Raw genomic sequence first — 26,328 nt, 5'->3', positions numbered from 1 at the left:
GCATGATAGAAGTTATGGGCATGATGCAAAAATTACTGGCTGAGGTTCTATGGCTTGCGTAATGCAAGTCAGACTAGATGATGATAACGGTCCGTTCTGGTCTATGGGACAAACTGTTCTTGTCAACACAATCTCTGAAACCCCTCACCATCTGGTTTCCTCAACTATCTTCCATCCATGCCCAGAAAAGATCAACTTTGCAATGAATGAGAGACAGAAGAAATTGAGACAGGAGGCACTGAAAAGAGACTTCCTCAAATTATCAGGAGTCAAAATGTGTCCTATCCAAAAGCAATGGAAAACCAAAACCAAATCCAAAACCACTCCTGACCCTAGGAGAAGAGAGAGATGACATTGCACTATGTAGCAACCTGCCAGCAGATCAGAAATGGACAGGGGATCAACCTCAAACAGAATATATAGCTATATCCTGGAGAGCTCTCTGCTACCTCTAACAGATAAACGAGGACTCTGTTGCTTTTTAACACTTTGACAACACTTGCAGACCTTGTCATTCCAAAAAAATCTCACTAAATGGAACTGACTAAACACATGGTGTTATGATATCAGTGTTATATTTAGCAATAACTTTGGATTATAGTGAATGGAATCTTGGCAAGCAGTCAGACTGTAGGAGACCTCCTCATTATTCACGGATAACAGGTAAATAAATTAACCTACAACCTAGCTGGTTCATACAGATCTACTATGCTTCTTAACAGCTCTGCTTGTAGAGATTAAAGCACACAGGACTGTTCTCTAAATACCAATCAGACGATCAACTCTGAGACTAGGTGCCACTGTTGTTTCCCTGTACCAGTAACCCTCCAAAAAGGTAAAGTTGCAGTTCAAGAACATTCTCATCCCATCGTGATGTCTCTTGCTTCAGCTGGCCATTTCTGTTGCAATAGAGTTTTTAGGCCTGGTCTACACTTGAAACTTCTGCCAATACAGTAAGATTGCTTGGGGGTGTGGTATTTTCAAAACATTTCTGTGCTGGAAAAAAGCCTAGCGTAGGTGCCTTTGTACTGGCAAAAAGTACTTTTGCTGGTGTAACGTTAGTGTGGGAGGGATATTTGGGAGGCGTCGAAAGGAGCATGTGGATGTGTGTACTGGGAGCAGTACTGGAGGGTGCAAGATCCCAGTACACACCCCACGGACCCACCAAATGCCGCTCCCAGTACACACCCCTCCCCCCGCCCGGCGGTGTCTCTCTTTGGGAAGGACCCTGGCCTAGGGGAGCCCACTCGTAAAGCCCATGTCCCGCTGGGGACAACGAACCAACCGGGCCGCTGTGTGGCTGCCTCCTTCGAAGCCCCGCCCCGCTGCGGCTGCAGCCGGAGGACCCCTGCGCTGGGTGGAGGCGCGGCCATAGGAAGGGGCGTTGCTGTCCCCCACCTCTCGCTCATGCGCAGCAGGCGCTGTGACAATGACGTGACCAGTGACCATGGTGACTCCTGAAGGGATGCCTGGGGTCGGGGAGACGGAGGGGCGGGGCTTTCTACGTCACTCAGGACGGCGGCCAACGGACGGTCCCTCGCGCCATAGATGGGCGCAGCCCGAGACGGTCACACCGACCCTAGGGCGTGCGTGACGTGAGGGATTCCTGCCCCTATCCAAAATGGCCGCCTCCAGCCTCAGGTGCCTTTGTCGGGCCGCAGTACCCTGGCCCAAGATGGCCGCCGCCGCCCGGCCAGTCTGGGAGGCCTTGTTCTAGCCGTCGGCTGAGCAACTCTATGGTGCGGCGCGGGGCCGGCCCGGAAGTCGGAGAGGCGGGACCCCGGGGGTGGTGGCGCTGTGGGAAGCAGCAGCTGTCGCTGTGTCGGGGCTGAGGCCAGCGCGGAGACTCGAGTCCCCCTCGCCCCCCAACTCCTCCCCCAGCGGAGCGGGGCAGGCAGGTGAGGGGCGCTCCCCGCCCTCTCCCGCCACGGGGCCAGAGAGGCCGGGCAAGGGGGGGGTCATTGGTGGGGGGGAGGGTCAGGGAGCGGGCAAGGGGGGTCAGGGAGGGAGGGTCTTGTGTGGGGGCGGGGCGGGCGGGTGGTGATGGGGGCAGGGCTCCGGAGGAGTAAAACGTGGGAGTGGGGGAGTCGTGACAGGTAGGAGGTTAATGGAGGCAAGGATAGGGGTAATGTGAGGAAGGGCTGGCCGTTTATCAGTGGGGCAGGCAGGGGGTAAATGGGGGCAGGGTTAGGGAGTGGGTGAATGGGGAGGGGGCTGGGGATAATGGGGGCAGGGTTAGGGAGAGGGTGAATGGGGTGGGGGTAAGGAAGGCAGGGCAGCTTCCCTAGCTGGAACAACAAGAGTCCTGTAGCACTTTAAAGACTAACAAATTTAATTTCTGCAGGCTTAAGCTTTCGTGGGCTGTAACCCACTTCGTCAGATGTAAGGAATAGAAATCAGACAGGAGGTATACATATACATCCAAGGGTAAGGAACAACAACGGGGAAGGTAGTATAAGCAAAGTTCATTCAGTTAAAGTAGTTGAGGCCTATTCACAACCATTGATTAGGAGGTAAGAATGTGTGAACAGTGACAATTCTTCATGGACTCCTCCTGGGGGTCGAAACAACAGATTAGACTTTTACATAGAATGTTTCCGCTGATGTGCACAAGCTGAGATTGTCGACAAGCGACATTGCTTGCCCCATAACCTCAGCCATGCAGAATGCAACGCCATCCACAGCCTCAATAACAACTCTGACATTATAATCAAAGAGGCAGACAAAGGAGGTGCCGTTGTCATCATTAATAGGTCGGATTATGAACAAGAGGCTGCCAGAAAACTCCAACACCACATTCTACAAGCCACTACTGTCCGATCCCACTGAGAAATACCAAAAGAAACTACAACATATACTTAGGAAACTCCCTAAAGAAACACAGGAACAAATCTACACAGATGCACCCCCTGAGCCCCGACCAGGGTTATTCTATCTGCTACCTAAGATCCACAAACCTGGGAATCCTGGATGCCCCATCATCTCAGGCACTGGCACTCTCACAGCAGGACTGTCAGGCTGTATGGACTCTCTCCTCAGGCCCTATGCCTCCAGCACTCCTAGCTATCTTCGTGATACCACTGACTTCCTGAGAAAAATACAATCCATCGGTGATCTTCCAGAAAACACCATCCTAGCCACTATGGATGTAGAAGCTCTCTACAACATTCCACACAAAGATGGACTACAAGCTATCAGGAACGTTTTCCCTGATGCTGATATGTCACACCTGGCAGCTGAACTTTGTGACTTTGTCCTGACCCACAACTACTTCAGGTTTGGAGCCAATCTATACCTTCAAGTCAGTGGCACAGCTATGGGCACCTGCATGGCCCCACAATATGCCGACATTTTTATGGCTGACCTAGAACAACGCTGCCTCAAAACTCGTCCCCAAGCATCTCTCCTTTACCTACACTACACTGATGACATTTTCATCAACTGGACCCACGGGAAAGAGTCCCTCGAAGAATTCCACTGGGATTTCAATAATTTCCACCCCACCATCAACCTCAGCCTGGACCAGTCTACACAAGAAATCCACTTCCTAGATGCTACAATACAAATAAGGGATGGTCACATTAATACCACCCTATACTGAAAACTAACTGACCGCAATATGTACCTTCATGCCTCCAGCTTCCACCCTGGACACATTACACGATCCATTGTCTATAGTGAAGCCCTAAGATACAACCGGATATGCTCCAATCCCTCAGACAGAGACAAATACCTACAGGATCTCCATAAAACATTCTTCACCTCCCCAGGTGGGTACTGTAGTTTTAAGAAACAAATTGACAGAGCCAGACGGGTACCCAGAAGTCACCTACTACAGGACAGACCCAACAAAGAAAACAACAGAACACCACTGGCCATCACCTACAGCCCCCAGCTAAAAGCTCTCTAACACATCATTAAGGATCTACAACCTATCCTAGAAGATGATCCTTCACTTTCTTAAGCTGTGGGAGGCAGACCTATCCTTGCTTACAGACAGTACCCCAACCTGAAGCAAATACTCACCAGCAACCATACACCATACAAGAAGAACACTAACCCAGGAACCTATCCCTGCAACAAACCCCGTTGCCAGTTCTGCTCACACATCAACTCCAGTGACACCATCACAGGTCCTAACCACATCAGCCACACCATAAGGAGCTCATTCACCTGCACATCTACTAATGTAATATATGCCATCATGTGCCAGCAATGCCTCTCTGCCATGTACATTGGCCAAACCAGGCTGTCACTACGCAAAAGAATAAATGGACACAAATCAGACATAAAAAATGGTAACATCTATAAACCAGTCGGAGAGCACTTCAATCTCCCAGGACACTCTGTAGCTGACTTGAAAGTTGCTATACTTCTGCAAAAAAGCCTCAAAAATAGACTTCAAAGAGAAACTGCAGAGCTGGAACCCACCTCCTAATCAGTGGTTGTGAATAGGCCTCAACTACTCTAACTGAATGGACTTTGCTTATACTTACCTTCCCCATTGTTGTTCCTTACCCTTGGATGTATATATATACCTCCTATCTGATTTCTATTCCTTACATCTGACGAAGTGGATTACAGCCCACAAAAGCTTACGCCTGCAGAAATTAAATTTGTTACAGGACTCTCGTTGTTTTTGCTGTATGCAGACTAACACAGCTACCCCTCTGGAACTTTTCCCTAGCTGGGTGTCCCCAGAGGTTGGTGATCTCTCTCCAGGCCACCAGAGCCCAGAAGTCTATCAGATGACTTAGGGGCACAGAGTTGGGCCAGGCCCTTGGATGACTAAAGTTATTTGGGTAACTTTCCCCTTTTTGTAGGCATTTATAACTCGGCAGCACAGGTATTTGATCCCCTGCTACCTTTGGTGGAAAAAATCCAGTCTAAGGAAAAATAGTTATCACTTGATACCCTGGAATTGTTATGGGTGACTTGTCAATAAATAATTTGTAGTTTGAAACTGGCTAATGGGCAGACTAGAGGTGTTCAAAGTATCTTCCATAACTTTGAAACTTATCTTTTCCCATCCTCAACCGCCAAAGTTTTAGCTGTTCTCCTAGAAGACTGAAATAGAAGTCTACTTCCTTGCCGAAAGATATCATCTTCCGGTGTTCACATGTTGTATTTTATTATAGGATTGTTTGTGAGCTGTGTGTATGAACTACAGGATGGCAGTTTGTGCCTTGCAGTGAGTGATACGTTTAGAAATTACCACGTTTGGGTGTAGTGCACAGCATGACTGTGATGGGTATTGTTGGGAAACACTGTACTGGCCTGGGTGGGGCACCAGACTAGTTCAAGCAGTCGCAGGGTGGAGTGAAAAGCTGCATTCTGTTGGGTGAATGGAGTTAAAGTTGCATGACACCTTACTCATCTGCTCCCATGGCAGCACTGAGTGCATCTTTGGTTGTGGTGCTAATTCATATGCACAGGGCTAAGGACTCAGCCAGCAGCCTGCTCTTTATTTGGCTTCACCACAAGAGGACATGATGCCCACCTCCCTGGATCTCATGCTACCTTTTGGTGAAAAGGGAAAGGGAGAAAGTAGTCAGGGAACAGGGAGCAAGAAAAAAAGGACAACAAGGTCAGGAGGAAAAAAAATGGAAAAGGGCCAGAATGAGCAAATGGGCAGAGGAAAATGAGAGTTTGCAGTTGTCAGGATATGGTATGAGTAACGTGGTGTGAAGGGACACCCAATCCATTGAAGGGGGATGGGAGCCTTCACCAGAAAAAGGTTGGATAGTCACTGTTTCAGTATATTTATCTGAAGGTGGGAGAGGATGGTCCATGGGCAATTATATATTTGGAGTTTCTTAAATGAAAGGTGATGCAGTTCTCTTTGTCACTATTTCTTGTTTGAATTGTTTTGTTGAATCTGGTCATTGCTTTCTACGATAAACTGATCTTGGTGAAACCAAGATATGAAATATCCTCTGTTTTTTTCCTCTTTAAGTATAGTAGGGGCTGAATGAGTCTCGAAAGTGCTTTTTGCTTGGATGAAGGGAGGTGATGTTTACACATGACTTGTTCCTTTTTTTCCCTAAAATTCATGCCAAGCATTTTTGTTTGAGTTCATGGCATTTAGTCATGTGAGAAAACAGCTCTCCTGACTTTGGTGGCAGTGACATGAAGTACATGTCTGCTGTCAGGAGACAATTAGCTGGAGGGGCATGTAATAAAATAAGAACTGTCCAAAAGCAAGAATTTGAAGGAGCTGGATTCACTGAGCAATCCCTTCTGCCACAAAGGTAGAAAATCAAGGGTACTCAAAGTGGTTCTTGCTTTGCAGCTGAAGGATGAATACATAGCTGGCTATTTGCAGGTTTTTAGTGGTGGAGGACTCAAACAACAAGCAATGTCATTAGTGCTTGTAAAAGACGCTGGTTTGACTGTCCTGGAGAAAGAAATGTATTTAGCTGCCTCTTTTGTGTTGAAGTGTATAATGTTAGCATGAATTTGAAATGTCTGCATTATTCTTAAATGACAAAGCCACAAGTGAATTATACAAGTTATCTTAAATCTATGCCGTGTGAGGAGCATAGACTTATTGTGGGGAATTGGTCAGCCGTTAGGTTGATCAACTGGTCTCTACAACCCCAGGCCCTCAACCAACATTGCTTGCTGAATGAAAAATCAATATGTAAGTTAACTGTGTTCTTGTGCAGTTATCAGTTATGGGAGGACTATAGAGCAGTTGTATGGACCGCCACTAGCTGGGCCACAGAGTTGCCTGTTGTGGTAACCCTGGGACCCTTCAGGTCCAGAATCTTGACGTCTCTGGAGGATTAAAAAAAAAATCCAAACCGCACAGATTTCCAATTGTATCTATAGTATTTTATTAACTAAGGCCTAGATTTTTTAAAAGGTATTTACACTTTGCTCCCTCAATGTGTTAATGCCTAACTGACTTAGGAGCCCAAGACTTTTAAAAGTGACTTAAGCACTTTGGAGCCTAAGAGACTTAGTGCCTACAGTCACTTTTGAAAATGAGACTTAGGCTCCTAAGTCAGTTAGGTGTTGAAACGCTGAATGGAGCAATGACTAAATACCTTTAAAAATCTAGTCCTAGCTACCTCAGCAAAAATATAAAATAAAATCGATATAAACAAATTCAATTACAATAAAGTCGGTTAATATAAAATCAGGGTAATAAAATAAAATCACATAATTATCAGATTGAATAAACTGTTTCAAACAAATCAACCATTTTTTATAAGCTCTCTAATGATTTGAGAGGGTAGCAGCCTTATTTAGTTATCAGATATCGAAGTAACAGGGTCATTGTCAGTCTCGATGCCAAGTGTTTTATTTATGTTTCACCCAAACAGCCGATACAGAGAGGGTCATTGCTTCTTAGGTTGAAGCTGATTTTGAGACTGCAGCTCTGATGCCAATTAAGAGTGTGCTCAAATTATTTGCAGTTAGGTAATAGAAAACCTCTCTCTTCCCCAGCTCCCTATAATGCGTTACATGAAACATTCCAATTCAATTCAAGATGACCCAGCTTTCTCCTACATGTTAATGTTCAAACCATAAATTTAGGTGAAAATAACATAATTCCTCAGGATTAAATTTACAAGTCCTAACCCATGAAATGTGTGCGAGAGATCTTTTAGACAGTGAGGTTGTTTAACTGAGGGCTGTTTAGGTATTTGAGGAGCTATTCTATAGACACCATTCTCGAATTCTGTGAACTCAGCCCCATGCTCTCCTGTGCATGCATACATACACACTACCAGCCATCTGCTGAAGGTAACAGGCAAGTGTCCTAAGTAACTTGAGTCCCCTATTAGAAGAAGTACTTTCCTGTTTGAAAGTGAATTTCTGTTTCTGCAGGAAGTCTTTCGCTCTTTCTTTAATAACAGATATAAGCATGGTCTGAAATTTGGCCCCTTTCTTCATATAAAGTGGCCTTTTAGCCCATCTCCTTCATGCTATCCTGCATCCATAGTTGCTACAAGCTGGTGGGTTGTGTGTCGGAGAAGGCAGATAAGGAGTTGTATTTCATTTCAGTTTTCAAAGGAACATGGTCTAACAGTTCAGTTCCCACATCTGACTTTTATTAAAATAGATACACCCCACCAGGAAGCGACTAAAGGATTCTAATCGTCTGTTAATTATAGAACAGCCATTTCTCCATTACTATCCAAGCATAAAAAGATGAGGCTGTGCTTATATAAGACTTGCATGAAATCAGTGCCCCAATACTGTGAGCGCCCCCTGCTGGGCGTATGGCTGTGGATGACATGCTTTCTTGGGTAGCTACATACATTTAAAAAAAAAAATGTTTATTTCCAAAAGTTCACTGGCTATATGGATTGCACAGCTGGTTTATTACATAATTAATAAGAATGTATCCATTTATATGAAACACATTTAAACTGTAATGCACCATATTTTTAAGGCAACCAGTTACATAACTAATTTTTAATTGAAACAATAAATGAGAAGAAAGCCAAGGAACTATAACAGAAAAATCTTCCAAAACATACCCAGACTAATGACTACTGGGAAGGGTGAAAAAACTAGAGAGAAGCCAGAACGGAAGCTTAGCCTTATTAAAATCAAACCAATAGGTCAAGAAATCTGTTTTATTGCTTTCAGGTGTAGTCTGTGCCTCATGCTTCAGAGGAAGGCGAAAACTACCATAATGCAATCATCCAACTGTGCAAAATGCTGTACGGGGAGTGGGGCAAGAATTCCTTTCTGATCCCCGCAATGATCAGCAGGTGACCTTCTCTTAGCCTGCATTTCTACATATTTTATTTTTTGATCATTTAATAGAGACCAATGTTTTGGGTGTATCAGGGAGAAAGATTTGCTCATAACATGAGGTAGTCTGTCAGCACCACACTGATTGTAGAGCACAGGCCTATCCTACCAATGCTTTTAAAAATGGCTTCTGCCCCAGAAGTATGTTGCGTGTGTTCCACTGCTATCTTCCGAAGCTGGTTCACAAGCAAGGAAGTAAAACAAAAATTCATGTTAAATTCATCTTCACATAAATATGGGGGGAGGCAGGCAGGGAGTTGGCAAGCAGGCAAACTTAAAACATTTGCCAGATGGAGAGAAGGCAGTCAAGCTTGAAAACTGAATGTATTTTCTTCTTATCAGAATGAGCTACAAATACAAAAAAGAGGAGAATTGTGGGGTGGTGGTAGAAACTAAAAATTGTCTCCAATTAATCCTTCCATGCCGATGTCCCCTGCAACCGCCTTTCTGTCAACACTTCAGTGATGATGCAGATGCTACAGCTGAGCAGTAGTGGGGGGTGAATTTTGCTTGATATACCAAGTATATAAGGCAACACCAAAAGATTAAGGAACTCCTTTGTATGTCATTTGGTGATGGTAAGAGGAACCCTCCACTTCAAGATTCCTGATTTTTTTTTTTTTTTTTTTTTTTTTTAACATCAGGTTTAGATCAGTGGAGACCAAAAGTCATGTCTATCAGATGGCTTTAAGCTGTATCATTTGTCACCATTGATGTAGCTCCAATGGGCAGGTGTCCACATGATAGATCATCACATGGGGGCCACCTTTCTGGCAGAGACTTCAAGAATTGAATGGGCCATAGAGACTGAATTATTTTCTCACCCTGTAGGGCAAGATTGAGACATATTAGCAGTATCTTGTGGTGTAGCTTGCACTGATTTGCTTGTGCAGTACCTGTTCCATAGTTAAAGGCTGTATCTCTAGATCTGTCTAAGCCCTCATTTCCTTTACAAAATAAATGACTGAGTTTTTTATCTTTCTCTTCTGAAACTAAAGGGAGAGAACTGTTGACTCAAGCACATCAACAAGATGAGATTTTTTGATGTTTTGTTTCACACTTTTCAGAAAATGTTCTGAAGAATATATTGGACGCTGGCTGTTGGAATTAAGTTGTGTTAGAAAAATCTCTGTTCACCCTAAGACCTGTTTGACACGGCGAGAACTTCCACAACGGCCTAATTCTGCAAGGGATGGGCTCGGAGAATAGTGCTTTAAAGAGCTGCACACTGGAAGAGCCACCATATATCTTACCTACTGGACTCACAATTTATCCAGCTGTGTTGCAGGATGGCAAGCTTGCCTCGGTCTTTGTGTACAAAACAGAAAATGAAGACACAGTTAACAAAGCTGCCAAGGTAGAGAATGTGGCTTTCCTGAATACCAGGCTTCTTTCTAATTATTCTCTTTGACTTTTCTAGTACCAGTGTGAAACTATCAGTTTCTGTTCATGAATGTCCTCAAAGCCCCTAGGGAGGCAGGAGGAAGAAACAGGTTACTTCCATAATACGTTTGCGGGGTAATGATCCCCGCTTCTAGCAGATCTCTTTAATTACAGGGACACTCTCACAGTTCCCAAATACAGTTTTGTTTTATTTTTTAATAAGGCTTTGATGTGACTAGAAACATTCTACAGTGAGATCAAAGTAAGAACAGTGTGTGCTCTGGGGTGGGGAGTGGGACTGGAATTTATAATTTCCTCCAGAAAACTCATTTAAAAGGGCATTAAGGTTGTGTGGTTAAGCACTTGCATGTGAGGAGATGCCAAAGTGGTGAATTCCCACTAAACCCCCTGCCTATAAATGATGTGGCATATATATGGACTTATTTCCTCCTTGTTATTTTGGAAGCACCTGAAAACCTTGCGCCACCCGTGCCTTCTGCGCTTCCTGTCTTGTACCGTGGAAACGGATGGAATTCATCTGGTTACAGAGCGAGTAAAGCCTTTGGAGATGGCCTTGAAGATGCTATCCTCTGATGAGATCTGTGCAGGGATCTATGACTTATTGCTAGCTCTCATCTTCCTCCATGACAGGGTAAGTGCCCAAGAGAAACAGACATGAATGTGTAAGGTTTTGGTCTCCTAGTGGGAACAGGATTAGGTAAGGAGAGGGAAGGCTTTATCAGTGGGCTTACATAGATGATTTTGAGGTATTGGACCTTAAAGTCTCACATTTCTTATTTCCTGCCTGCTTTTATTTCAGTTCCTTTTGAATAGAAAATAGTACTTTATACCATCTGGCAGCTGATGTTCCAGGTTGCTTTTAGATGGCACAAAGAATTCTCACTAGTTGTTTTTGAGACAATGAATGAATCAATAAAATCGGGGAACAGGGAAAATAATTATGAGAATGTCATGACTTTATGGTCTGAGATCGCATGATTTGTCAGAACTGTGAACAAATGCTGCTGGAAAACAGAATCTCAGCATAACATATTTGTTTATTACCCTTGTGGTACATGAGACTTTGTCCTTTGGTCTAGCAGTGTTTTTTATGCACTTGTCCAGGATTGAATGTAGCAAATTCCAGATCTGAAACCGGTATAACTTTCAGTCTTTGAGTAAAAGGATTATGATGGTTAAACTTGGCCTCCTTTAAAGCCTTAGTCCTTGTGAGAGTTGCTGTATGGCCTGCAAAAACCATTAAGGAACCTGCAGTATAAATGCTGATCTGTGTACTTTTCGGCAGCTTTTCCTCAGATCCTCAGGGCACTTAATTAGTGTTAACAAGGATTTAATGCCTTCATCTATCCCCAGGTCTGTTGTTTGTTTTATATTTTAGGGAAACCTAACGCATAACAACGTGTGTTTATCATCCGTATTTGTGAGTGAGGATGGCCACTGGAAACTAGGAGGAATGGAAACAGTCTGCAAACTTAATGATGCCACCCCAGAGGTCAGAGCCAAATGAACAACCCACTTTCAATGCCTGGACAAGAGTTTCCTTCTTGTTGGGCCTCCATCAGCAGAAAACTTCACTGAAATTTAAAGTCCATCCAATTGCCTGAATTTAGAATTAATATTAAAAGTGTATCAGCCTGCTTCCCAGGTCCATGGCCTGAATGCTTGCTTCTAGGATACAGTTACCATAAATTACCATGTGTGGGTAAAGTCATCTTAGTCATTCAAGAGGATCAGAAGTGGTTGCAAGTAGGTGTTAGGGTCATTAGTGGTAACTAGCTTGAGGTCTATCCTCTTTACTACTACTACTACTATTACTGGTTAGTAAAGGAGTTTGCTTTCTTTTCATATGAAGCAGAAAAGCTGGATCCAGTTTAAAACAGGTTAATATACTCATTTAAAGGGCACTTTTGTTCTCCCTGCTGGCCTCTCCATTGGACATGAGTGGTGTTGGCAGAAAAATGCCTGTCTTGAACTCAGCTGCATCCTGTGTAAAATCAATGCTGCAATGAGGCACTAATCAAATGCAGTTCTGACTTTTGTTCCAAAGGATCCCAAAATTCTTCATAAACTGTACCTACATAGCACCACTGCAGGTTACTACCTCCTGGAGGGGGGCAGATGGCCAGGCAATTGGTGCCTTGTGTGATGCACAGCATTGCAAGAGGTAAAATTTTGACCAAGAGCATTAGGTTAAAATCCTACCATTATTAACCGGAGGTACCTTTCATGTCCAGGTAGAGCATGCAGGGATATGGTTTTAAGACTGAAGACAGAATTGACTCTAGTAAGATTCAGCAACTCCAGGGCCTAGGCATCAAGGATAAAACACAGAGATGCCCTGGAGCTATCCTTCCAGGTTGGTAAGGTAGTGAGGCATATCCTATATTGGACTTAGAAGGGGGAATCCACTGCTATACATTCAGCCAGTCTTGGCTAACCATGAAGTGTGTGTGTGAAAGCTGGGTTTCATCTACTGCTGCTTGGCGCCAGCTTATCAACCTGGATAAACGATTAGCTCAAAACATTAAACGTGAAGTTTTCTTTTCCTCTTTCTAGTTCTTGCACAGTATCAAGTCAGTGCGAGACCAGGCAGCCATCCCTCCTGAAGAGATGGTAAGTAGCATGCTGTGCTCTGGATTTATCAGAAGTCAATTTGCTGGAGGATTTTGTTGTATTGGATATTTAAGCAAATGAAGTGCAGAAAGCAGTTTCTGCCCATATATATATATATATATATATATATATATATATATATATATATATATAAAAATATGTATTTCATTAGATGTGTATTAAATAGAGCATGCTCAGATGTGGAGGGGTATGTCCATCGAGATCACTTCAGAATGTTGTGTGTTGTTCTGTCCCTAACTTGTGTATTGTGAAAGGGGAAGGTGACTCAACAGGATAAGTTAATGACAGCAAGAGCCCTAACAGTGAATATTTTTTCATACTTGCATCCCTGCCTTAATATTTTAAATAGCAGTGCCCAAAATTTCTCCGCCCCAACAATTGCAACTTGCTATTTTTTCATTTACCTTTACATAATTAATTTTTAAAAAGTGAAATGACAATATTTGCTTCTCTCTGTCTCTTTTTGACAAATACAAAGCACTTTTCCCATGCAAAAAATACCCACAATTGATGAGCTTTGCAGTTACAGGGGAGGGTAGTTGTAGGCTGAACTATGCTCAGAGATCTGCCAGAGGATCTTTGGTTTTGATGTTCTTTTCTTTTCTAACTCTTCTTTATCCTGATGGATTTACATGCATTGTGATAGAACATGTCTTTGTTTGATAGCTCAGGATCCAGTTCATATCTCCAGGTAGATCTCAAGTTAGGCATATTTTTCTTTTTTGAAACATTCTGTATCCTTAGTAGGTGTGTTTAAAAAACAAAACAAAACTGTATCCTTACTGTGTTCTGTTTCCCTTAGGGAGTCTTAAAGTAAATGGCCTGCTATATTATGTACTATTTCTGTTAAATTGCCAGAGGACCACACAGCTAAATAGCCATAAAAAGACTGGCAAATAATCTTCCAGAACATCAGCCAAACAAGGCTTTGGTATTTTTAAGTATTCTAAAGCTGAGCAAATTGTTTTGCACCAAGTTTTACAAGATGAAATTGGCCAGCAGAGCGGGCATGGCACTATAGATAGTTCATGTATTTAAAAGGTTACTGGGCATGCACAGAGACAGATTATCGAACATCACTCATGGCCATTTGGAGGTTGTGGTTGTTCAGGTAAATATTATATTTCCAAAAGCAATTGAGCCGGATGTATTCTGATAATCATCATCCTTTTGAACCTCTGTATTTTAAAACTGACCAATTTCATATCATAAAACTTGGTGCAAACAATATGCTCATCTTTAAACTATAAACAATCTAAAGCCTTATTCAACTAACATTTGCTCTGGGAAGTTGCCAGTCCTTTTATGGCTATGTAGTTTTGTGGTCCTGAAGCATTTAATGTCCACGTGTTTCCCTTGTTAACCAACTATCAAGTCTATGATCTAATGCAGACTGCTTACAAACTACAAGAGATCTCTCCCCAGTTAACATTGGTTTCCATAGAAATGCAGAAAGCTTCTGGCTTACAATTGCTGGATGAACTCATGGGGCATTGTTTAACTGCTATGTTCTTGTTTGTGTGTTTAGGTTATAAGTTCTTTAAGGCTCTAGAGGCTTTGAGTTTAGCATAATACTCCACTTGTAATGCACTGAGTGGAGTTATGGTAATAATAAAAGAATCAGAGGGTTTAAGGAGATAGGAGGAACTCATGGAAGCTGTATAGTAGGCTTCTGCTCTATGATGATTATTTCTTCAGTCTGCAGATTTCAAAATTCTTCCTGAGAGTCATGGACATGCCCGGGACGCCTATTCATTTGGAACAATGGTTGAAAATCTGCTGATGGTTTTAAATGATCAGGGTGAGATTCCACAAAGATAAGGAATAAAATGTCCTTATTTCATTACCTACCGCACCACATTTTCCCAGGTAGCCTGTCCTTGCATGAACACCCCAAAGTATTTATTATCCAATAGAGAAGAGTGTCTCTCAGCACAAGCATGACAAAACTTTTATTGTAGAGAAGTGATTGTTCATTTCACTCTCCATGTATTTCAGAAATGAGAAACTTTCCCATAAGAACTCTTCCTGTTCCATGTTGTGCCTTCAAAGTCTGGGAGACTCCTTGGTGATTGCTTTTCCTGTATAGCGCCTTGCACAGTGACTGGAAGTCCAGTCCAGGAGTCAGTGACTAGGGTGGGAATTTTTTTAGTGGAAACTAGGGTACGGTGGTGTTAGGGAGGATTGTCCAGTAACTGGCACCCAGGTTTGGCAGTTGGGATGCTATATTTGATTCCAGAATCTCACTTCCTTGTCCATGACCCTGGTAAACTGTATAATCTTTGTGTCAGTTTTCCCTATCTGCAAGAGTTGAATAATGGATTTATCTTTTGTAAAACAACTTAGAGATGCTTAGCAAAAGGAACTTTGTAAGTGCAAATTACCACTAAAATTGATTCTTCCCTGCAATTAGAAGGTAGAAATTGCCCCACGTTTTGCTCTTCTCAGTTGACATGTAGATTCATAGATTCTAAGGCTAGGAGGGACCATGGTGATCATCTAGTCTAGTATGAGCTTCTGTACAGCATAGGCCATAAAACTTCCCCAAAATTATTCCTAGGGCATATTTTTTAGAAAAACATCCCATCTTGATTTTAAAATTGTCAGTAATGGAGAATCCATCACAACTCTTATAAACTGTTCCAGTTAATAATTATTCTCACTGTTAAAAATGTATGCCTTATTTCAGTCTGAATTTGTCTAGTTTCAACTTCTGGCTCTTGGATCGTGTTATACCTTTCTCTGATAGATTGAAGAGCCTATTATTAAATATTTGTTCCCCATGGAAGTACTTTATAGACTGTGGTCACCCATTAAACTTCTCTTGGTTGAGCTAAGTAGAATGAGCTCCTTGAATCTATCACTACAAGCAGGTTTTCTAATCCTTTAAAAATTTCCATGGCTCTTCTATGAACCATGTCTAGTTAATCAACATTCTTCTTGAACTGTGAATACCAGAACTGGCACAATATTCCAGCAGCGGTCTCAACAACCCCAAATACAGAGGTAAAATAAGCTCTTTACTGTCGCTCAGTCATTTAAGTATCTTAGCACTTTTGGCCACAATGTTGCAGAGGGAGTTCATGTTCCGCTAATTATCCACGACAACCCCCAAATCTTTTTCAGAGTCACTGCTTCCCAGGATAGAGTCCTCCACTGTGTAAATATGGCCTACTTTTGTTGCCAGGTGTATATATTTACATTTAGCTATTTTGAAACTCATATTTTTTCCTTGCGCTCCATTTACCAAGCGATCTAGATTGCTCTGAATCAGTGACCTGTCCTCTTTTTTTATTTACCATTCCCCCAATGTTTGTGTCATCTGCAAACTTGATCAGTGATGATTTTATGTTTTCTTCAAGGTGCTTGATAAAAACGTAAAATAGCATGGGGCCAAGAACTGAAAACAGACCTGCTCAATGATGATTTCCCATTTACAGTTATGTTTTGCAATTATCAGCCAATTTTTAATCCATTTAATGCATGCCATGTTAATTTTATATCATTCTATTTTTCTTATTCAAAATGTCATGCAGTATCAGACCCCTCACTGAAGTCTATTACATTAACACTTTACCAGCTGGACTTGTAATCTCATCAAAAAAAGATATCAAGTTTATTTGACAGGATCTATTTTCCATAAATCCATGTTGATTTGCACTAATTACATCACCTTCCTTTAGTTCTTTATCAATCAAGTCCTGTATCAACTGCTCCATTACCTTATCCAGGACTGATGTAGGCTGACAGGCCTATAGTTGTCCAGGTCATCCCATTTATCCTTTTTAAAAATTGGCACATTAGCTTTCTTCCAGAGTTCTGTAACTTCCCCAGTGCTCCAGGACTCACTGAAAATCAGTGTCAATGGTTAAGGTTAAGATTTTGTCATGGTTATTTTTAGTAAAAGTCATGGACAGATCATGTGCAATACACAAAAGTTTGTGGAAGCCCATGACCTGTCTGTGACTTTTACTAAAAATAATGGGGCGGTTGGGAGTTGTGGGGGACTGCCAGCCGTGGTAGCTCCAAGGTCCTCATACTATGGCTGAGAGCTGTGGGACCCCCTGTGGTGGCCAATAGCGGCGGGTTCTCCCGAGTCAGCCGCCATGGGCAGTGGGGAGCCTGGTGCTCCGAGCTCTTGTGGACAATGAGGGGATTTCGGAGCTGCGGGATCCCTCCGCCGTCTGCCATGAGTGGGAGCTGCATGGCCCCCCACAGCAGCTGATTGCTGCAGGGTCCCCTGCTGCCCGCAGTGGCTGAGAACTCCAGGAATCCATGACTTCCGTGACCTCCATGACAAAATCTTATCCCTATTAATGATCCAGCAACCTGCATAAAACTCTTGGATGCAAATTATCTGGACCTGCTGATTTAAAAATGTCCTCCAGAGATGCTAGTGGAATAGAAAAGAGTGTTAGTCTCATCATACGGTGATGCTGTCTCATCTGTTTTTCCCCAAATACAGAACAGAAATATTTATTAAATGTTCCTGCCTTTTCCTCATTATTATTGATAATTCTACCATTTCCATCTAGTAGTGGACCAATATAATTGTCAAGGGCTTTTTTGTTCCTGATATATTTTAAAAACTGTGTTTTTGTCTTTAGCTCTACTGACCGTGGATTTCTCATGTCCCTTGGTTTCCCTTATCAGTCTTCTACAATTCCAAACTTCTGATTTATATTAATTATTATCAACTTTGCCTTTCTTCCATTTGTTGTATAATTTTTTTATTTTTTTACAGCTGCCTTTGCTTCCCTGCTAAACCAAGTTGTGGGATTGAGGCTTTTTGAGCATTTAATTTGGTGTCCTTAAATGATTCCCAATTATCATTCACATTTTTCTGATTAAATTCTTCCTTCCAGCTAATTTGGCTCATAATTGTTTTCAGCTTTGTGCCATTGGCCCTATTAAAGGACCAAGTATATATATATTACTGGTCTGGATTTCATTCTGCTTGCACATTATAAATCTGATCAAGTCATGATCACTTGTACCTAAGCTACCATTAACTTCTAGTTATGTGATCAGTTCCTCTTTATCTGTTAGGACAAAGTCCTATATAGAATTCCCCCATGTTAGCTGCAACACTTTTTGAGTTAGGAAATTATCTATAATGTTTAGAAATTCCAAGGATGTTTTAGTCCTGGCAGCGTGAGACCTCCGGCACGTCTCTCAGAAACAATAATTCCTTTTGTTTGTTACCCAGGTTCCTAGCACTGGTGTATAGGCAGCTCAAGAATTTCTTCTTTTCACGTCCTTGGGTTTTGTGATTTTGTTCTCAACATCTTGATTTTTGTGCTAAATGCTCATATCATCTCCCCCCTTCTCCCCTCCTCCCCCGGCTCTCCTTTTACTATTAGTTTAACCCCTCCTGAGTACTCTGTTCAGCCTGTCCCCCAGGAGATTGGTACCCCTTCTATTGAGATGGAGGCCATCCAAACTATACAACCCCCTCCTTCCGTAGAACGTTGACTAATGTTCCACAAAAGAAAAACTCTCCGCCACTTACCTAGCCTGCAGAATGAAGTTTGGTATCCCTTCATTTTTATCCTAGTAACTGTAGCGGTGGATGTCGAATAATCCTTAATTTTATTAAACTCTTTGCCTCAATAATATTATTGTGACAATAAATTCCACAGTTTATTTACGCACTGTAGGTGTGTGAGAAAAAATGATGGTCTTTAGTGTTAAATTTGTTGCTGTTTGACTGTTGTGAGTTCCCTTGTTCTTAACAATAAGCTCTTATGTAATGCTTATCTGTAGCTCTCAAAGCCCTTGAGAAAGGTGGGTGAGTGTCATTATTCCCATTATATCAGTGGGGAAACCAGTGCAGGCCAAAGTGTGGTAACTTGCCCAGAGAGGAGTCAGTGACAGACCCAAGTCTTCTGGCTCCCTGAACAGTGTTCGATCCATTGGACCATTGTGCCTCTTCTCATGTTGTGAGAGAGTGTGAACAGGAGATCATGACGGCACTGCTCTGTAATGCTCCCTATTTTATATACCTCTAGCATGTCACCTTTTCCCTCTGCTTTCTACACGGCATCTTTTTATTATCATTTCATGTGGTGGTCTGTCCAGGCCTATAATTGTCCAGCTGACTTTGACTGAAATGGCACCAAATGGAGCTCTTAGCTGAGGTCCTGCCTGTCTTCTCTAATTGGATGTTCATCATTGCGGCACTGGAAATCAGTGGGAGTGTGATGGGTGAAGAGAAAGGAAGCTGTTGGGAAGAACCTATGAGCAGGGGGTTGAACTAGGTGACCTCCTGATGTCTTTTCCAGCCTTACTCTTCTCTGATTCTAACCGTCTCTTGTCATCTTCACCAAGCTCAGGAAAAGTCTTCCCTTTAAAACTGGCTTTTATACATTGTATTGTCCATGCTAACTCCTAAACTCATCGGCAGTCAGTGGCTCAGGCAGGGAGGAGATAGGCCATTTTCCATCTATCTAAAAAAGGTAGAGGCTTTTGAGAGCTGCTAAGCAATAATAGGGGCTCTGGACTACTTTGTGACCCAACAGCACTTGAGAAATAGTGAGTACACAGTACAGGAAGGGGCACTGTCTGTTCCCAGTGCTGGCAGTGAAAGCTAATTCTTGCTCTGGCTTCAGTTTCAGCGGCTAATCTCTCCAGTTTTCAACACACCTTGCACTGTACACTGCTGAATCCAGATCCAACATGTCGTCCACCACTGTCCAGCTTACTGTCCCACGAGTTCTTCAGGTGAGGGAACGAATGCATCATTTGTTTGGATATAGCTCCCTATTGCTCGTTTGTGTTGCTGACATCACTTACTTCCTTTTGAAGGTTTGTTGCTTCTTGTTTGATGCATGAAGTGCAAACATAATTACCGAGCTCACAGGAATGTTGTCATGTGGGATCTTTGACAAGGGGACTCCTTAAATTCAGAAGTCCTCATAAATTCTCATAGCGGACTGTTGAATTAACAGCCAGATAGTTGAAAGAGTGAAGCTCCCATGCGTAGCAATGTAATCTTCATGCTAGTTGGTGATGGATGGTATAGAAGACCAGGCTGTTAGAGGTACAGTACCTCTGTCTTAGATCCAGCTTTACTTCCAGTCTTTACAGACGCCATCACCTGAGGTAGTGGAACTGGCCTGTGATGGGAATTTCCTTTCTCACCATAATGTAGTAGCATGCTCAAAAGATTGCAAATATACTATTGCCCAGTTCATACTGTAAATAGCTGCATCATTAAATTCCAGTTGTAGTCTCTCAGACTGAGGAAATGACTTTTGTTGGTTTTAGTCCAGTTTCTAATGGACAGATGTCCAAATCACATAATTGCTTTCACTGGTCTCCTTTATAGCCTGAAGAGAGGCTAAGAATGGAATGGGCCTTGGAGACTGAATTCCCTTGCCTAGAAGTGATTGCAATGGGGGCTGAAGCACACAGATGCAATGAAGAATGCAAGAAGCCCAGACTGTCATTCCAGTGTTCCCAGTCCAGCGTCATGTGACTTAATACTCCCCTTTTCTCCTCCATCTGCCTGGTTAATGGAGGCTGGGGATTTCCTGATTCCTGATGGTTAACATTCTTTCTTTTTGTCAGGAATGATTTTCTGGAAGTTGTGAACTTTCTGAAAAGTTTAACATTAAAGACTGAGGAGGAGAAAACTGAATTTTTCAAGTAAGTGAAAAGTTTTAAGAGCTTTAACTTTGTGGAGAGCATTTATTGTGAGGGTAGAAACTTTGTCATGTTCCAAATGGGATCTCAGTGGGACTTTAAGAGGATTGATAGCTGAGATGGTACTTCCTCTGTTTGTGGATCTCAGTCTCTTACACAGACCATCATCTGTATGTTCTAATTTTAATGTAATCTTCTACACACTCCAAGCAAATCCATTGTTAGCATTGAATAGGATGTACGTGGTGTGACATTACCCATGATACAATCTAAATTGCTGAACAGCTGTGTCCCGTCAATTCTCTCCATCTTCGCTGTGTAGTTTGATTCTGAATAGCTAATTTTTCTTGGAAATGGAGTCTACACGGTTTTCTCTATGCAGCTGATCACTGTGGTTGTCACTCCAAAACAAGTAAAACCCATGGGTAAACTACTAGGTGGGCAGCGACTATTTCCATTGCATAGATAATTGGTCCCGTTGTTCCCTGGGAATGAGCTAGCGGTGGAGTGCGGTTACTTCAGACATGCTTGTCTGAAATCCCAGATTTATTTTAGAGGTCTGATTGGATTCTCAATGGGAACTTATGCAAAATCGAGGACGGAAGCTTTCCCTTGGGTGGGTAAGGTGTGAAGACAAACCAGGTTTTATACTGTCCATAAGCCACAATGGGAAATGAGTCTAATTTGTTTAGCACAGACAGGGAGAAGCATGACTAACTTAGCAGCCTTTTTATTTAGACCCCAGTTAGTCTACATGGTAGAACTACCCATATCCCCTTACTGCTGCATCAGCCAGGGTGTCATTTTCAACATGTTGTAGTGTTGTGGTGCCCTTGTGTGTGGTGGTGGGGGAAGAAGAGGTGTGGTATTATGTGAATTTATGTTCATTGTAATGCTGCTCATTTGTTTAACTGAATCCAAGAGGCTCCCTCCACCCCCCATAACTAAGATTTTTGGAGCCAATAGAGCTTTTGAAAGATAGCCAGAATTTTTTTATTATGGTAAAATGTATTTTTCCCTGGCCTCATTCTTTGAAACAACTGAACTGTTTTGGCTGGAACTTTCCAAAATCCAAATCCTTTCAGGCCCTTCTTATACATTGTAAAGAACCATTTAAAAATAACCCTTTACGGATCGCTTCTAAAATGCTTTTTGCCTTAGATTAAAGAAAATGTCTTCTTGAGTTGATGTCCTTCCTTGCATAGGAAGCAGTCTTATTCAAACAGTGTCCAGTTGAATAAACATGCTTGTCTCTAACGAGTGGCAGAAGGATGGCCCTTGTAATGTGTGTGGGGGTTGGGATGTAAGTGCATTTTAACACTGGGGCTTTTACACTGAGATAGTTAATGGTGCGCCTTGCTTTGAAACAGTCAGACGCAAACTGTGGGTGATGGACAGTTCTATAAAAGGCAGAGATATTCATGGTCTGGCTACAGAGTTTGATGGGTGCATGCTGGCTGGCTGATGTAATTTGTGCCTGACTGTGAGGTTTCACAGCATGTGTCTGTTTCCTAATTATTTATGATTTGTGTTATGGTAGGGCCTAGAAACCTCAATCAGGATCGGAGCTCCATTATTATAGGCACAATGCAGACACCATGAGACAATCCCTGCTCCATAGATCCCACAGTCTGAATAGAGAGGGCACCCAAAGGAAGGGGGAAGGGATATTTAATGGAAACTTTCTGAAGCCAAGTCATAATCACATTTTAAAAAAGGTTGTCCTCCTACTAACTACTGTCTCTCAAAACACAGATTCCTGCTGGATAGAGTGGCCAGTTTGTCAGAGAAGCTGATCGCTTCACGACTGGTGCCTCTCTTGATCAATCAGCTTGTGTTTGCTGAACCGGTAGCTGTCAAGAGTTTCCTTCCGCATCTGCTAGGTCCAAAGAAAGGTGACTTTTGAATATTCTCTCTTCAGAGCAAACACTGCCTCACTTGGAGTGAAATCAGAGGTGTTAGTTAATTTGAATGGGGTTTTTAATAGTGTTGTTTGTTTAAGCCAAGCAAGTACTATAAGGTAGAGTACCAAAGAGAGCTGTCATTCTGGATACTGACTAACGGGGAATCCCCCCGTCCACCAGACCACTGCTCTTTTGTCAGTTGCTGAAAAGAGCATTAGGAATTGTGTGGGCTCCTTCCATGTTGCTATAAATGGCCCTCCCCAGGACTGTGGGGCCAGGGGGCATTCTTAGAGCAGCATGCTGTGTATCCGTCGTCCTCCCTTGCCCTGCCCTGGCATTCCTGTAGAGAACATGGCTGCCCCCTACCTTGAGCTATGGGAAAGCAGCAGATCCCTGTCACCTCGCTGGCATGGGGCAACCTCTTTCTTTGCAGGAGATGTTCACTCTCTCCTCCTTTTCCTGATCTTTGCTCCTCCTCCTTCACAATTTTTTCTAAGCAGCCACCAACATTTTGGACAAACAGGGACTGGATGGGACTTGTTTGACCTCAGCTGCTCAGAGGGGTCACTGTTGGGCAATGAAAAGCATTCCTGCCCCACCCTTCTGATGTTCTGAGCGTGCTGGTTCTGCCGCACTCCTGGCTCCTGCTGACCCGGAGAGCAAGGCGCCAGGACTACAATTCAAACCAGGCTCCTCAGTGACAGGCCTCAAGCTTATAGGCTGCCGCTATGGCAACTGAGAGTGGCTTTCATTTGAAGCAAGTTTTCTCTGCTTTGGGAGCTTTCCCATGTTCCAATTCTCCCCTAGATAAAATTGGAGAAAGCCAGACCACCTGCCTGCTGTCGCCAGCCATCTTCCAGACGCACGTTACTCCTGTACTGCTGAAGCTGTTTGAGGTCCACGAAGAGCATGTGCGAACGGTGTTGCTGTCTCACATGGATGCCTACGCAGAACTGTTCACGCAGGAACAGTTGAAAAACATCATATTGCCACAGGTTAATGATGAGGCAGACAACGGGACTGGACATGGCGTATCGAGAGTGTGGGGATTCAGCTGCTGGGATGGCCTCTGTTGTTTATTACAAGTAAAGATCTCCTAGTCCTGGCAACAGTCAAGCACAGTGCAGGCAAATTCTGTGTAAGCTTTCCCCAAACACCCAACTCTGCCAAGTGCCTCTCGGTCCTGACATGCAGCACCCTTTGCTTGTTCCAGACCTGGCCACCCATGCACCGCTTCCCAGCTCAGTCAGTTCACCTCCATCCTGAGCTGGGGCATTGCTTGCTAGTCCAGTCCTGCCCCCTCACTCTAGCTGTGCCAGTGTTCCTCAGTCCTGATCTGGAGCCCCCTTGCCATTCCAGTGCTAGGATCCATCCTTCCCCCTCCCTCTACAGCTCATACAGATCAAGCTTGACTTACAACCTCCCCTTACCACAATACACTACTTCTCCATTCTATGCCACTCCAGTATCTCAGTCCTGGGGGTCTCTGGAGCAGAGATGGCTAATTATTCTGAATTGTGCCAAATTATTGGGTAGTTTTGCAAAGCAGTCAGATGTCCACAAGGAGCTAGGATGAATGACCCTTGTTAACTTGTAACACGAACCAGGATTTGAACCCTGGTGAGGAGTAGGGCTACTTTCCTACCCCAGGGAAGTGATATACATATTGAATTTTGTCAGAGAGAAGATGACATCAGTAGTGACTTTCATAAGTGGTTATCCACATGATTGTCCAGATGAAAGAAAAGCAGAAACATGCTGTAAATATCTTTAATGGAAGAGCTAGAGAGAGAGCTGCTCAGATTCTTTGCTTTTTCTGATTACTTTCTGGTCTTGTCTTAGGTGCTACTAGGCCTTCGAGATACTAGTGACTCTATTGTTGCGATAACGCTGCACGGCTTAGCGGTTCTGGTCTCTCTGCTTGGACCCGAGGTGGTTGTGGGTGGTGGAAGAACTAAGATTTTCAAATGCTCCGCACCAAGTTTCTCTAAAACTACTGACCTTTCGCCAGCAGGTAGGTAAATGCAAAAAGGGTTTGGGATTGAAGCACAATCGGTTTGCACTGTCCAATCTTGCCTGTGCTGCTTGGACAGAGTGTCTAGGGAGAATCGCTCATGCAGATCAGCCTTTTAAGTGAAGACTTCATCCTCAGCAGTGACAAAGTGATCTGCACAGACAGAACTGGGGCAGTGTGTTTAGCAACAGATTGTTCCTGCCACAAGCTGCTCCAGTGAGATGTAGAGGAATAAAGCTCCAGGGACAATGTCATTGTTGAACGATCACACTGGGAACAGCCACATATAAACAAAACCACAACTTTCCATTTCGTTAGAGAGACACAGCGAGGAGTTATTAGGCCCAGGGTGGGTGTTTGCAACCAGGCCCAATTTTAAGTACTGGTTAAAATTTCAGTCTGCTGTATGACTTTCTATACAACATGGCATTAAATGGAGCAGTGGACCTTGTGTCTGGCATCTTGTGACTTTTTTGCTGTTTGTGACTGATCTGTTGTCCCCTTGATGGGGGGCAGAGGAGGAGACAAAGCAGAAGCTAATGGGTTTTGTCTTGATGTTAGCTGTAGGCCTTGTCTGTAACTGTATTTCAGCCTTCCATAGCTATACTGACAAAACCCCTTAGTGTAGGCAGTTTACACTAGCACAATTTACACCAGTGCAGCTTACCCAGATTGGAGACTGGGGTAAGCCGCACTGATAGTACTGGTGCAGAGGGTTTTACATTAGGGGACTGCACCTGTGCAGTTACACAAGGTGACAGAAATTGTAGTGTAGCGCTCTGTCCTCCTCTGCTGGTGGCTGGACCTCAGCGGCTGATGAGCCTACTACAGCCTTGGCAAATAGACTTGGCTCTTGTACCTCAAGCAGAAGAGACTCAAGCTTCTAAGATCCAGAGGTCCAAGGTCCAATCCCCGCTGCTGCTGATCCAGGCATGGTTGGGAGTTACACAGAAAGGCCATAGTGATTGCATTCATTTGCCGGCTGCCTGTGCTGAAATACCTCAGCTGGTTCCTGTGCTGACTAGTTTGGTTGTGTCAGCCTGGGGGAGGCAGGTGAGAGTTTATTTTGCATGTGTGCGGCAGGGGAAGAGGAGCGAAGGGAGGAGATAACAGGAGAATCCCTCTGGAACCGTGTGAACTGTGCCCTGCAGAGCAGAAGCTTGTAATGGGTAGACAAATGGTTGAGCAAACACTATTCACCATCTTAGATGCACAGTGATAGGATGTGAATGGTGCTTGTGTTAATTTCACTTCATTAAAGTGCAGAGATGGCTGCTGTGTTCACGCAAGGGTCTGCAAAGCATCCAGACCTCAAATTTAGAGCCCAAGCAACTTTGCCTATCCAAGGGCTGCCTTAGCAACTGGCTCGGAGTCTGCAGACCCCACCCCATTACAGAAAATGGAGCAGCGTGTGGGTGGATTAGAGGTGCAGACCAAGACTGCTACAAGCATGTTGATCCAGTGTGGTTGAATCTCTATGGAGCACTGAATGCTGGGCCGGTGGTCTCCATGACCCAAGCCTCTGGGCTGCAGATGAAGGTGCCCTGGGTGTTTCAGTACTGTGGGCCATCTTAGGTTTCACGCTGGCAATTTAACGTAATGTGATCTCTACCATGCCTTTGTTCTGAGCAGAGCAGCAGCTACTGAGTGTCCTTTGTGTTTTGCTTTGATTCCCTGCAGACTCCCCAACTCACATTCTTAGCAACCAGAGAAGTCAGCTCTCCCAGCCTGTGCAGAACAACTTTTCTGGTGTGTTTCCCAAGTGCCCCATCTCTGGAAACATGTCCCTCAGCAGCGAGAAACATGCGCCAAGAAAAGACTCTCAGGTGGCCTTAAAGACAGGTAAACCTTCAGAGCTTTCTTACTGGAGCAGTCCTTACTGCTAATGAAGAATATCCTTTTGTGGGGGGTAGCACAACAGCGCTACCTTCTGCTGACGTAAAATAGCTA

General features: G+C 43.5%; 1 protein-coding gene across 4 annotated transcripts in view; it reads left to right on the top strand.

Annotated features, from left to right (window-relative positions):
- Positions 1 to 1,672: 1,672 nt before the first annotated feature.
- Positions 1,673 to 26,328, top strand: part of SCYL3 (SCY1 like pseudokinase 3) — a 29,899-nt gene continuing 5,243 nt past the window's right edge. The window contains exons 1-13 of one of the 4 annotated variants that reach the window (XM_067532562.1): positions 1,673 to 1,898; positions 5,139 to 5,191; positions 9,843 to 10,132; positions 10,625 to 10,810; positions 11,558 to 11,671; positions 12,736 to 12,792; positions 14,512 to 14,614; positions 19,425 to 19,536; positions 20,386 to 20,463; positions 22,216 to 22,355; positions 23,172 to 23,359; positions 24,207 to 24,378; positions 26,059 to 26,220. In XM_067532562.1, coding sequence (XP_067388663.1) covers positions 9,968 to 10,132; positions 10,625 to 10,810; positions 11,558 to 11,671; positions 12,736 to 12,792; positions 14,512 to 14,614; positions 19,425 to 19,536; positions 20,386 to 20,463; positions 22,216 to 22,355; positions 23,172 to 23,359; positions 24,207 to 24,378; positions 26,059 to 26,220 — 1,477 coding nt within the window. In that variant the 5' untranslated portion in view covers positions 1,673 to 1,898; positions 5,139 to 5,191; positions 9,843 to 9,967. Of the gene's footprint in view, positions 1,899 to 5,138; positions 5,192 to 9,842; positions 10,133 to 10,624; positions 10,811 to 11,532; positions 11,672 to 12,735; positions 12,793 to 14,511; positions 14,615 to 19,424; positions 19,537 to 20,385; positions 20,464 to 22,215; positions 22,356 to 23,144; positions 23,360 to 24,206; positions 24,379 to 26,058; positions 26,221 to 26,328 lie in introns of those variants that run through there. The other 3 variants (XM_067532560.1, XM_067532561.1, XM_067532563.1) reach the window with 3 other exon arrangements.

Source organism: Emydura macquarii, unplaced genomic scaffold (genome assembly GCF_026122565.2).
Source record: "Emydura macquarii macquarii isolate MOO-44397 ecotype Brisbane River unplaced genomic scaffold, CSIRO-AGI_Emac_v2 contig_3287, whole genome shotgun sequence".
Taxonomy (NCBI): Eukaryota; Metazoa; Chordata; order Testudines; family Chelidae; genus Emydura; species Emydura macquarii.
This window is presented reverse-complemented; position numbering and strand designations above follow the sequence as displayed.